The sequence below is a fragment of the Coccinella septempunctata genome, chromosome 2 (assembly GCF_907165205.1).
Source record: "Coccinella septempunctata chromosome 2, icCocSept1.1, whole genome shotgun sequence".
In the NCBI taxonomy this organism is placed as follows: Eukaryota; Metazoa; Arthropoda; class Insecta; order Coleoptera; family Coccinellidae; genus Coccinella; species Coccinella septempunctata.
The window spans coordinates 9,535,358-9,547,624 of NC_058190.1; the positions used below are offsets into that span (position 1 = coordinate 9,535,358).

The following is a 12,267-nucleotide window of genomic DNA, read 5'->3' on the forward strand; positions in this document are numbered from 1 at the left end:
GGGTATGGAAAACCTTTTTCATTAGGAATTCGTGCAGGAGTATTATTATAATTTTGCTGACTGAAAGTAGGGATGTTATTATAATTTTGCTGACTGAAAGTAGGTTTTTGAGTAACAAATAGATTCTCTCTATTTGAACTACTATTTTGTTGTCGATAAATTGGTTTTTCATCATTATCCTGAGTTTTTCTTAAGAATTCACAATATTCCCACTCTTGCTTTCTATTATCATAAAATTTGCATCTGTTTATACATTCTTCAAGAGTTTTAGATTCGAAATTGATAAAATATGACCGATATGGTTCTAAGAGTCCAATTTGGAAAGTTTTGAGGGCTAATTTTTCTACATCTTGTTTTTTGTAAAGCAAATAATTTGGATCTTGTGTATTGAGTGTTAGGTATTGTAAAAGGTCATTCAAGTTCTGAGAAATTCTACTGTAAAAATCGAAATAATTTCGAAATAACGGATTGTGTTAATGTAGAAATCAATAGGTCTTCATTTCGTTGATCTCCGTATCTTTGCAATAATGATCGTCTGATGGTGATTCAATCCTTAGCATTTTGGAAAGAAATGTAATCTCTCGCTTCTCCTTTAGTTTTTGATCTTATTGTGAAATTCAAGGCGTAAGTAAGGTCTGGAGTTAACCTTCCTTGGAGATGTATAAAAAGGTTGTCTATTTCATTGATAAATATTGATAAATTTTGACCTGGAGAAAATTCAGGTATTGAGTTCAAAAGCAATTGTATATCTTGTCTTGACATTGCGTCAACTACAGGTGGGTTAGAAGAAGTTTGGTTATTCATTTCGAGGTTTTCAAAATTTCTCCTTTAAGGATATGGTTGCAATCTTCTATTTCTAATTGATTGATTGTTCGAAAAACTTGTTCCTAATTCTAATAGTTCTGAACCTAATTGGTTATTCAAAAAGTTTGTTCCTTATTCTAATAATTCTGAATCTTCAGCGATAACTTCTAGTACGCTTGAAGAATCGGTATGTGTCATTGAACTTTGGGATTCTGGGTTTAAGGAAAGAGATTGATAGACTTACATCACCAACATATGCATCCTAGGGTGTGTAGTTCCTTCTTCTTAATCGAAGTGGATCGAGTTGATGTCCATTCTTCTGGATGGAGTGGTAGAATTGATTCTCTGCTGGTTCGATGTGGTTTCTTGGTGATACCGCACAAAGACTTGATAGTCACCGGGAGTTCCTCGAACACTCTTCGAACAGCCTGTACAATTGCCGGACGAGTCCTTATTCACTTATGGAAACTGATTTTAGTTTTTTTTCTTTTCACTAAAACCCCGTTGCGATATCCTGTTCGCAGCGCCAGTTATGAATAACGTATCCAAAAGTCTATTCTTAAAAAGAACTTATTTCTTTTTAGGGTTGCCAATGGTAATTAAAGGACAACTCAATAGAATGGATATCGTTTCTATTTGTTCAAAGAAAAATCAAATGAATCTATTTAACGCTAGACATCAACTAACTACTATTCAAATTATGAAAAACGGAAAGAGTCACAATCGGTGGTCACGCCTTGTGTCGTCTTCCAGGAATCCTGTATTTCGGGTTCCGATGCGATTCCGTGCTTATTGTGGGAAACGGTATCGTAACAATATAAACATTGTAGGAGTAACATACTCTCGACCTTGTAATTGTTCTTGAATCCTTTCCAAGAACACTGCATGGCAAGGGAATTTGTGAAGACCCTTGCCATCACCCTCGAATGGAAGTCCTTGGAAGTCAAGCCTCCTATCGATTTGAAGTATTGGGTCTGAAAAACAAATAATTCTTTGGAAAAGGAACTGAAAAATCTTTATCTTTATGGAAAAGCATTCTTGATAAAGTGAATTAATATTAAAGAAAAAAAAAATATTGTGCATTCTCTCAAGATAAAAACTCACCACTTTTTTTTTCTCCTCCTCATCTTCTAATCTTGCCTCAAATTCCTTCAATTTTTCCAAAGACGTAAACGGAAATTCATCCCTCAAATCAGTGTGATTCAGCACTTCATTCTTTCCTCGCTGTAACTTTAGCTCCTCAATTTCTAGGAGAATCCTCCCAACAAGTTCAGTCAATCTATCAATCTTTCTTTCTAGGTTCCCTAGAAGTGAATTTTATAATATTACAACTCATTTTGTTGTTCCTTGTATTTTTCTCTTCAAGAAATATTTTTACCATTGTTTTCAACTCTAGTCTGAACCTCTTGATTGATTATGGACAAGGGTGAATCAGGTATTGTGTATCGATTTTCTATAAAAATAAACAATCATAAACAGCACTTGTAGATATTCTTCATTTCTTAACTGGAAATGAAGAGACTGAAATATTCAATATATATAACTTACCAGTGGAAAGTGGCTCATGTTGGTTGACACCTGTTTGTTTTGGCCCTGACGGGTGTTGTAAGATCTCTATAAAATACAATCAATTTATAAACTAGGGGTTCCTCTCTCAACATTCAAAGTTATTTTTTATTCTGCGCAAAAATGCACAAATGCATTCTGTTAAAAAGCAACTCAAGAGTATAATTACCATTGTGTTCGATAGCAACTGTTCCTGTCATGCGGGGAGGACTGTAGAAATTGGAAGAAGTTTGAGGCCATAACCGAGTTAAGTTCTCTGAAAAGCAAAATATTTGTGATTAAGAGATATATAGGTCTTAAGATTATTCACGCTATTAGGTAATTTAGAAATATAATATTATCATTAGAGATTGGGGTATTTAGATATAATAGACCATTTCCATGTTTCAAATAATATTATCATATTGTGTTCCATTTTGAGAAGACCTGGCCTATGTGGTTAAAAATTATTGCAATAACAAACTATTTGCCTAGTGTTTGAAAAAGGTGTTTTCAACAAAATATACATTTCTGATAGAAACATTTAAATTACATCATACATCTATCTTATTATACATCCCTAATGGATTCAATAATGAACTCAATACAAGTAGCTCCAATAAAATTTTACATATCCAAACTGATAACCCAACTGAAACTATCTTTATTAACTGTATGTAATTCTCCCAATGAAACACCATTCCATTTTACTATTTCAAAATATACCAGATGCAGTTACAAACTTTACCTGGTTGTGGCATCCCGATCTCCTGTAGTCTATAATCTGAAAAAAATACATCAATTGTAGAAAAGGCTGAAGAACTTTTTTTGTCTTCTAGCAAAAAACTATTACCTGAATCTGCTGATGATTGATCAGCTTCCTCCATTGGTGGAGACGCACATTTAGAATAACGACCTTAAAAAAATGATTGAGTGAATAATAGGTTCATGAAACAACAAGTTACCTTGTACATATTTCGAAAGTAAATAAATTTTATTCAGACTCGTAAAAAATAGCCAAATTCTGGTCAAAATAGAGTTTGAATACTTCTACTATCCAAAAATATATCTCATCAGCGACTGTTAGATAATTTTGACCAAATTATAGTATGATTGAACTGAAATCCAGCTTTACTGAAATTTCGAGTCTATTTTATAAAAAAAAAAAAATCATTTTTGCTGTAATATACTCAATAGTAATTCATGATTTGAAGTTTGCTTGATGATCACCACAAAGAAACCTATTTACCTATCAGGTGCTTCGAAATTTTTTTTTCTTAGGCCTCTGCCTTTCTCATCTTCTGATGAGGATTCCCTAATGCAGTGCCTTCTAGCATCTGCAAGACTATCTGAAATACATAAAAATGTAAATACAAAATGAAATTCTAATACTCCAATATTTTTTATTGTAAATGACAAAAATCTACCCAACAAATACAACAGCTTTTTCAGCCTTTCATAATATATGTACATAATTGAAATAATGTTTGATAGCATTGCTGAATTTTTTTCAAGGCTTCACATAACTTGAACAAGCGAATTCATTTTTATTAAAATGAAAATATTTGTGTACGCTCTTTTGGAAAGAATGGAAGTAACTTACCACATATTCGATCACACCTGATTGGACATAATTTCCATGAACCCGAGGGTGGTGTTCCGTTTAGTGTATAGTTGGATGGAGGTATATTAGTTGGATGGAGGCCACATACACATGGTATTATTATTTTTCAGCCAAGAAATGGGCACTTCTTGGACAACTTCTGAATCTCCCTGGCATTCATCCACAAAGCAGACAACTGCATACGACATTTTCCTAGAAAAGTTTTGAAAGCAGCAGAATGATTTGTATGTCTCAGATCAGCCCGACAACACAATCCCCAAGAATATGATTCGATTCCAGATTCTGTCAAGCCTTGTCTGATGATATTTCGACAAAATTCATTTCCACAGAACTTGAATATTGAAAAATTCATTATGATTGAAAATTTAAATTGAATACAATATATGAATTCCTAATATTTATTGATAATTTTAGTTTTAGTTTTTAATAATTGAAGGAGAAACTGAATTACATGATTTTTACAGGTATAAAGAAAATATCGAATAAGTAGAATTACACAGGGTGATTCACAACTATTGGGACATAGGCTAAGGGCAGATTGTTTGGACCAAAATATGGCGATAGGACCAAATATACCTATATATATATATATATTGAATTTTTTTTCGTTTTTTGCTAATAATTTCTTACCATTTTATCTGGGACACCAAATTGTGAAAATTTCTGTTAACAAAAATTGATCACTTTATCTGCTGTTTTTGACTTTGTAGGGTAACTTCCACCCAGTTTATAATAATAATAATAATAATAATAAACTTTATTGATCCTTTTGGACATTATAAAAATGTATAGGACAAGTCATACAAAATAACAAACATAAGAAAAGAACTACAATAAAAAAAAATACAGATTCAACTGATGGAGTCCTTGAGGAACTCGTCTATACTGTAGTAACATCTCTTGAGCAATAATGTCATGCAATAAGTGTCATAGTTTCGTGTTCCATACTCGTGAAAGTCAGAGCATTTCTTGAAGTTACTTACGTTCAGATGGACGTAGACAAGGCTATTGATAATAAATATACATGGGAAGGGAAGAATTTGAAATTGGTAGAAAATCGGACGGCATGAATCACATGGGCGAAGTTTGAAAATGAGGCGTATGATACGTTTCTGGGAAATAAACACCCGATTAGACCCTACCGAGGAGCCCCAGAGAACAACGTTGTAACTTAAATGGCTATAAGCCATGCTGTAATAAATAGTCAGCAGCTCCTCGACAGGGAGACAACTCCTGAGTCGTAATAAAGCATAGTAAGCGGTGTTTAGCCTACCACAAACATGATCAATGTGAATATACCACCTCAGATTAGCGTCCACATAGAGGCCCAGAAGTCTCACGTCGTCTCTCGCCTCCAAGACTCCTTGATTGTATTCAATGATGAGAGGTTCGCATGGTTTATCCTGATTCTGAAACCTGACTATCACCGACTTGGTCAGATTGAGTATGAGTGCATTTTTGTAACACCAATCAGTGAAACATTGTACTATAGTCTCGCATAGCAACTTCAATTCCTGCAGACTTTTCGCTTTGATAGCGATAGAGGTATCATCAGCGAACATCACCAGTATATTGGCTACCACATATGCAGGCAGATCGTTTATGAACAGTAGAAACAGTAGTGGGCCCAGAACAGATCCTTGAGCGACACCTAGGCTGTTAGTGTGTTCGTCAGATGTAGCGTCATTCAATCGAACATAAATTCTGCGATCAGATAAAAAAGTCCTGACCCAATCCAGAAACACGCCCCTGAATCCCATTTGGTACATCTTATCCAGAATGAAACAATGTTGAAGAGTGTCGAACGCCTTCGACAGATCAAAAAATATACCTGCCACGTACTCACCGCCGTCAAGGCTCTTGTAGACAAATTCAAAAAATTCACAACTGGCCGTTTGGGTTGACCTACCATGTCTGAAGCCGTGTTGCTGATCAGATAGTATGGAGTACTTTGTCAAATAATTGTACATGCGATTGTATATTATTCTTTCAAAAATCTTGGACAATTGACTTAAGATGGAGATAGGTCGATAATTTGTTATATCCTGGCTGTCACCCTTTTTGTGGACTGGTAAAATCCGTGCCAATTTAAGGACAGATGGGAAATGCCCAGAGGACACTGATTCATTTAGTAAATGAGAAATAGGTTCAGAAATCAAAGGAGCCAAGACCTTGAGGGCTCTGGCTGATATCATATCAGGTCCTGGGCTACCACCATTCTTCAGTCCGCAAATAGTAGACGAAACTTCCTGGGCAGTAGCAGGAAAGAAAAAGAAATTACTATCAAGGGAAGTATGCAAGGTGCAAGATCCAGAAAGGGAAACGCCAAAATATGTATGAACAGAGGCAGCATTAACCTCGGTGAAAAATTTGGCAAAGGCCTCCGACACCTTCTGTGGACAAGAAATGAGTTCATTATCAACCCGGAGAGTGATGTTATTCTCGGATTTGACTCTATTATTCAATTCTTTATTAACTAATTTCCAAACTGTTTTGCAAACATTATCTGAACTATGTAGAATTTTTTTGTTGTAAGCCAATTTAGAGAACTTCAATAATTGATTGTACTCAGATTTCGCACTACTATATAAGTGTGAAGCCTCGAGCGTGTTCAAGTTCTTCGTCAGCCAGTGCAGGTTCCTCAAATTGTCCCGAGCTGAAATGATTGTGGCATCGATCCAACCAGGTTTTTGGCGAGAAGGAAAGCAATTTATACGTTTTAGTGGAAAGGCTGTGTCAAATGTTGACTTCAATAAGGTAACAAACTTCTCGAACTTGTCTTCAAGGGTCGAATCAAAATGTATCCACTGAAAATCAGCACGCTCAATTAACGAATAGAAAATCTTCCAGTTATTATCCGACATAGTTCTCATTATTTTTTCCTTAGAGGCGCAAGGATCGTTACCACAACAAACATATTCTAGTATAATTGCTCTATGGTCAGCAATGAACGCTTCAAACACACTTGCATCAACTAATTGAGAGTTAGCATTAGTGGCTATATAATCAACCTTCGTGGAGGAGGTTAGGCCATTCGAACCTGTAACAACCCTAGTTGGGTCCCTTGAGGTAACTGATAGATTATGACGTAAAAACAAGTCATTTAAAGATCGATATTGTGGAGAGAGGGATAGATAATCTATGTTGAGGTCTCCACATAAGAAAATAACATCAGAGGCAGTACTGCAGTACGTAAGTACATATTCTAAAGAATTGTGAAACAGGTCGCAATCACCTGAAGGAGGTCTATAAACACTTAAAACACAAAAAGTATTCTCACCATATTTTATCTTAACTGCACACAGTTCACAGTGCATTTCCACTGAGTATTTAGCCACATTAAGCTGCTGTACTCGGAGAACCGACCTGACATAAATAACAACACCCCCATGTTCACGGCTTGGTCTGGTATAAAAGGAAGCAATCTGATAACCTGCTATCGTCATGAAGGATAACTTCTATGAAGAACAACAATGTTCAGCCACACTCAGTAAATCCGGGCTTGAAGAACTAAGTAAAACTTCCAAAGATGTGAACTTGTTAGCAATGCTTCGTGCATTTATCTGCATTAACTTGAACTTAGGTCTACTACTTTTGTCGTTTCCATGTTCCGAGATGGACTTTTCGGAAAAGGAGGATCCATCAGCCGACGTCTGATAAAAAACCTATTAACGGTTACTCACTCTGGCCAAAATGCGGACTCCATTACCTGTGTTAAGTATTGGGATGGAAATGATGGTTTAAAGGAGGAGTAGACATCAGGCTTTTTGGAATTGAGTTTTTCACATATAGGATCTTGAATTGTTTCACCTAGGTACTTGATTACATATTCGGCAGCAGTAGAAGGACTGAGCCTCGATATATGTAGATGAGCCATGGACTTTTTTGGAGCGCTCATCAAAGCAGTACTTTTCGATGAACCAATTATAGGTTTTCTTCTTTTTTCCTGTTTAGATAAATCAGAAATGGACATTTTTTCTTTGCTCCTTGACTTTTTCCTGCCTTCAGCCAATTTCCATCCAGAAGTTTCGTCCAACGGTTGCGAAGAGACGCTAAACGAATTTTCATTGTTATTTTTATTGAATTTGCGTTGATCATTCGGACCGCCTGTAGATTGAACAAATTTATCATTACTAGACGTATGTTTCATCACCGTATCTGTTGGGAGATTCCATGCACCTGTTGAAGATTCCCGAGGTTCAACGTCAGCTGTGACATCCCGTACACATGCCGCTGCGGACGAGAGAGCGTTTTTTCCTGCAGCGAATGTTTGGATTATTTCAGTGAGCGAATCAATTTGTTTACTTTGAGTAACAATTACATTCCTCAAGTTGTTTAATTCGAAATGCAAAGGTCTTAATGCATCTTGAATAGCCTTAAAAATAATTGGACTCAATTCAAGAGGCTCAGAAGCGGAATCCAGCGGGGGGCACACAGTGTTACCACTTGATGGCTTTTCACAGGATTGGCAAATCCATCCATTAAAATCAGCATTTTCACGCATTTTGGTAAAATCTTCCAAGGAAATATTGACACACTTGATATGAAAATTACAATCACATGATTTACAACAAATTGGATCGTCGTATCGATCAATCTTATTTGAACACAGAGAGCAGCTAATACCACGTACTCTCGACATGACGACTCGATACGAAGTGAATGAATCTGAAAACAAAAAAGAAAGAAAAAACGAAAGGGGTGTGTTGCATTTTATATTACTCATTAAATAATTTTGAAATTAGTAACCCAACTCAAAAAAGAATCGGTAACCGAATGAATACCTTCGAAACCACCCTGAAAACGATATATTCCACAACTGTTCACCAAGTGGTCTATAGTTTCTTCTTCTGCACCACACTCACATCTTGGACTATCAACAGCATTCCACCTAAAGAGCATGCTATTACACCGACCATGGCCAGTCCTCAGTCGATTTAGTGTACACCAAATTTTTCTTGGAAGATCAAAGCCAGGAACTTTTTTTGAAGGATCAGTAATCAAATCTTTATTAAAGAGATTACATGAATTCCATTCGGATTGCCAAAATTCTTTATGGTTATTAGTTGAATACAGAAAATCATTAGTCCATAAAGGCTTACGAGATTTTAATCTGGCACTTCTAGAATCTGGTAAATATAGATTCTTATGTGGTGATAGAGGATTTACTTTGATGGATCAGATGTCCCTTGGTAAAGCAAGCGCTATTCGGCTTAGGCCCGGTATGTAAGACTCCTCACTAAAAAGAAGACTGCTTTTGCGAAAAGGTTCGCATTATTCCTATTCATTGACATGTTTATATTCTGCCAATTTCTTAGCATCAGTCTAGCAGCAACCGAATTCAGCATTCCTTGAACGCTGGGGGGCACTACCAACTGATGAAACAAAACTGTATAATCATCAATATATATGCATTCGTTAACGTCCAAAAGAACGTTCCCGTTAGCTTCCTCGGTGGTGGTCAACACCTCGATCCTCACATCAAAGAATCCAACGAAACCGGCAGTAATCGCTAAATCTAGGCACAGACATTTCAAGTGGATCGTTACGAACGGCACCCGCCAGAGCGAGACGACCGGCCAGATCCGGAGTTTCTTCCAGAGTCATGCTGGCGTCATCCCCTAATGGGATCGCTCCATCCGCCGCAGCGCCTTCTATCCTAAGGAAGAATTCAGATCCTTGAAAGACAGTAATTCTTCCTCGCACACCAGCTAACTCAAAAACGTTAATAGGAACGTGGTCCGCGTTTACAAGAACTCTAAACCATCCTCGGGATGGCAGTTTTCGGATTGAAAATTGCTCTGGAGCAGCGGCGTCTACTATACATACTCCTAGCATTGGAGGAAAACCTCCAGTAAACTCTACGCCATTCAGTGAATTAACCGAATTGGCAGCTGAATCAAGCGTTTCTGAACTGGAACTAGCCATACTGACTAATCCAGTTAGGTTCTCGGGACGTGGGGTAAACCCAGGACCAGTAACCGGAGTCAAGCCGGAACAAAGCAAAATGTTGTTAATGGTCATGCCAAAAACGTTAATAAGAACGTCATCAGCTGGAGTCTGCGATTCCGGGTCCAAAGCACATCGACTTGTAGAACAAAACCTCAGAAGATCTGGATCAGGATTGGCCGAACTAGGTCCTGAACTCCTAGACGCCCAACTCGTCGATAAGACGCGAAGTCCTTTCAAAGCTAAATCCATATTGTTACGAGACCGTTTCCCACAAGAAGCACGGAATCGCATCGGAACCCGAAACCCAGGATTCCTGGAAGACGACACAAGGCGTGACCACCGATTGTGACTCTTTCCGTTTTTCAAGCCGTAGGGCATACGAACGTTTTCATAGTGTCCGTTGTTTACTGTGAAGGCCGTTTTTTCTATGGAATCTGGGTCCATTTCAATTTGGTGGAATGCTTTGGCCATGTCCAATGTTGAAAAATAACAACTTTTTCCTAAATTGTCTAAGATTTCTTCAATTCGGGGTAGGGGATACTTGTCTTCTACCGTTTTTTAATTAAACGACGATAGTCGATTACCATTGGATACTTTTTTTCGCCAGATACGTCTTTTTTCTTATTGACGATCCATACGGGGCCACTATAGGGTGAAATTGATGGTCGTATAATTTTATCATCAAGCAATTTTTGTATCTGTTCTTGGATAATTCCTTTCATACTATGAGGGTGTCTGAAGGACTTCACGTAAACTGGTTCTTCATCTTTTGTTCTGATTTTGTGTTTGACCGTGTTACTGAATGAAAGATCACAATTTTCATTATAAAAAATATTTCTGAATTTACTGCAAAGTTTTAGAATTTCTCTCCTTTCTTCCGAATTCATGTGTTCAGTTCTAATGTTTGGAAAATTTAAAATTTCGATTTTCCGCGGGTGCTTCTGATATTTTCGCTTCGAATAAAGATTGAACAGGTATTCTTTCTGAGAAACTTATTTCGATGGTACATTTTATTGGTTGAGGGATTGGTATACAACATAATCCGTCTTTCGCGTGGGCAATACATTCCGGGGTTGAAAATCCTTTGAAGTTCAGCTCTGGTATAATAACATCGCCATTTTCGATAGTAACTGGTATTTTGACATGATTTTTCGCAGCGAATTTTCTAGGTTTAATTTTGGAATTGGAATATTCGAGATTGAAAGGGATATTTAAGCCATTAATTTCTAAAGTGTGTGTTTGATAATCGATTCTTGCTCCTAGTCTTTGTAAATCGGAAGTTCCTGATAATGCGTCGAATTTTTTATGCCAATCAACTACATGTAGGTAAATGAATATTTTCATAGATCCCTAATTCGTATAAAATTGGTATATGTAAATTGTCATCTGATTCAATAGTATTGCCTAAGCCAGAAACACTGAATGGTTCTTTGAAAAGGAAATTGAAAAATTTTTCATGAGCTGGCTTTTTATTAATTACTGAATTTGTTGCATCTGAATCAATAAGAATTCTTAAATTTACTTCTGGAAGGTAAATATAGGGCAATTTTGACTTAATCTTAACATAATTCAAGTCTAAGTATTGTTTGTTTCTAGGGCACATGAATTCATTTTCTGCATTTTCTGGAAAATATTCTATCATATTTTCGTCGGAATTACAATTCTCTGATTGAACATTAAATAGTTCTTCTGAGATGAAATTGGGTTTCTGTTGAATTCCCGTTCTTCTGGTGGAAATAGACATGGATGTTACCGGTTGTTTGAAAGTTTTTCTTGTGCTAATAGACATGGGCGTAGGCTTTGGTTGAATCTTATGAAAACTTGATCCTGGTTTTGTCCCGAAAACTTGTCGATTTGTTGGGAATTTTGGATTATTAGTGATCGGTTGATTAATGGGGGTATGGAAAACCTTTTTCATTAGGAATTCGTGCAGGAGTATTATTATAATTTTGCTGACTGAAAGTAGGGATGTTATTATAATTTTGCTGACTGAAAGTAGGTTTTTGAGTAACAAATAGATTCTCTCTATTTGAACTACTATTTTGTTGTCGATAAATTGGTTTTTCATCATTATCCTGAGTTTTTCTTAAGAATTCACAATATTCCCACTCTTGCTTTCTATTATCATAAAATTTGCATCTGTTTATACATTCTTCAAGAGTTTTAGATTCGAAATTGATAAAATATGACCGATATGGTTCTAAGAGTCCAATTTGGAAAGTTTTGAGGGCTAATTTTTCTACATCTTGTTTTTTGTAAAGCAAATAATTTGGATCTTGTGTATTGAGTGTTAGGTATTGTAAAAGGTCATTCAAGTTCTGAGAAATTCTACTGTAAAAATC

The 12,267-nt window shown here is 36.4% G+C and overlaps 1 protein-coding gene across 1 annotated transcript; it reads right to left on the bottom strand.

The window, feature by feature from the left end:
• Window positions 1-940: 940 nt before the first annotated feature.
• On the bottom strand, window positions 941-7,424 carry LOC123306705. Its single transcript, XM_044888825.1, has 10 exons — window positions 7,254-7,424; window positions 3,953-4,165; window positions 3,599-3,698; window positions 3,203-3,265; window positions 3,098-3,133; window positions 2,540-2,626; window positions 2,353-2,418; window positions 2,183-2,257; window positions 1,909-2,108; window positions 941-1,778 (listed from the first exon to the last, which is right to left on the bottom strand). Exons 4-10 carry the CDS (start codon window positions 3,234-3,236, stop codon window positions 1,503-1,505), a joined length of 774 nt encoding a protein of 257 aa, XP_044744760.1. The 5' UTR covers window positions 3,237-3,265; window positions 3,599-3,698; window positions 3,953-4,165; window positions 7,254-7,424; the 3' UTR covers window positions 941-1,502.
• Between the last annotated feature and the right edge of the window lie 4,843 nt (window positions 7,425-12,267).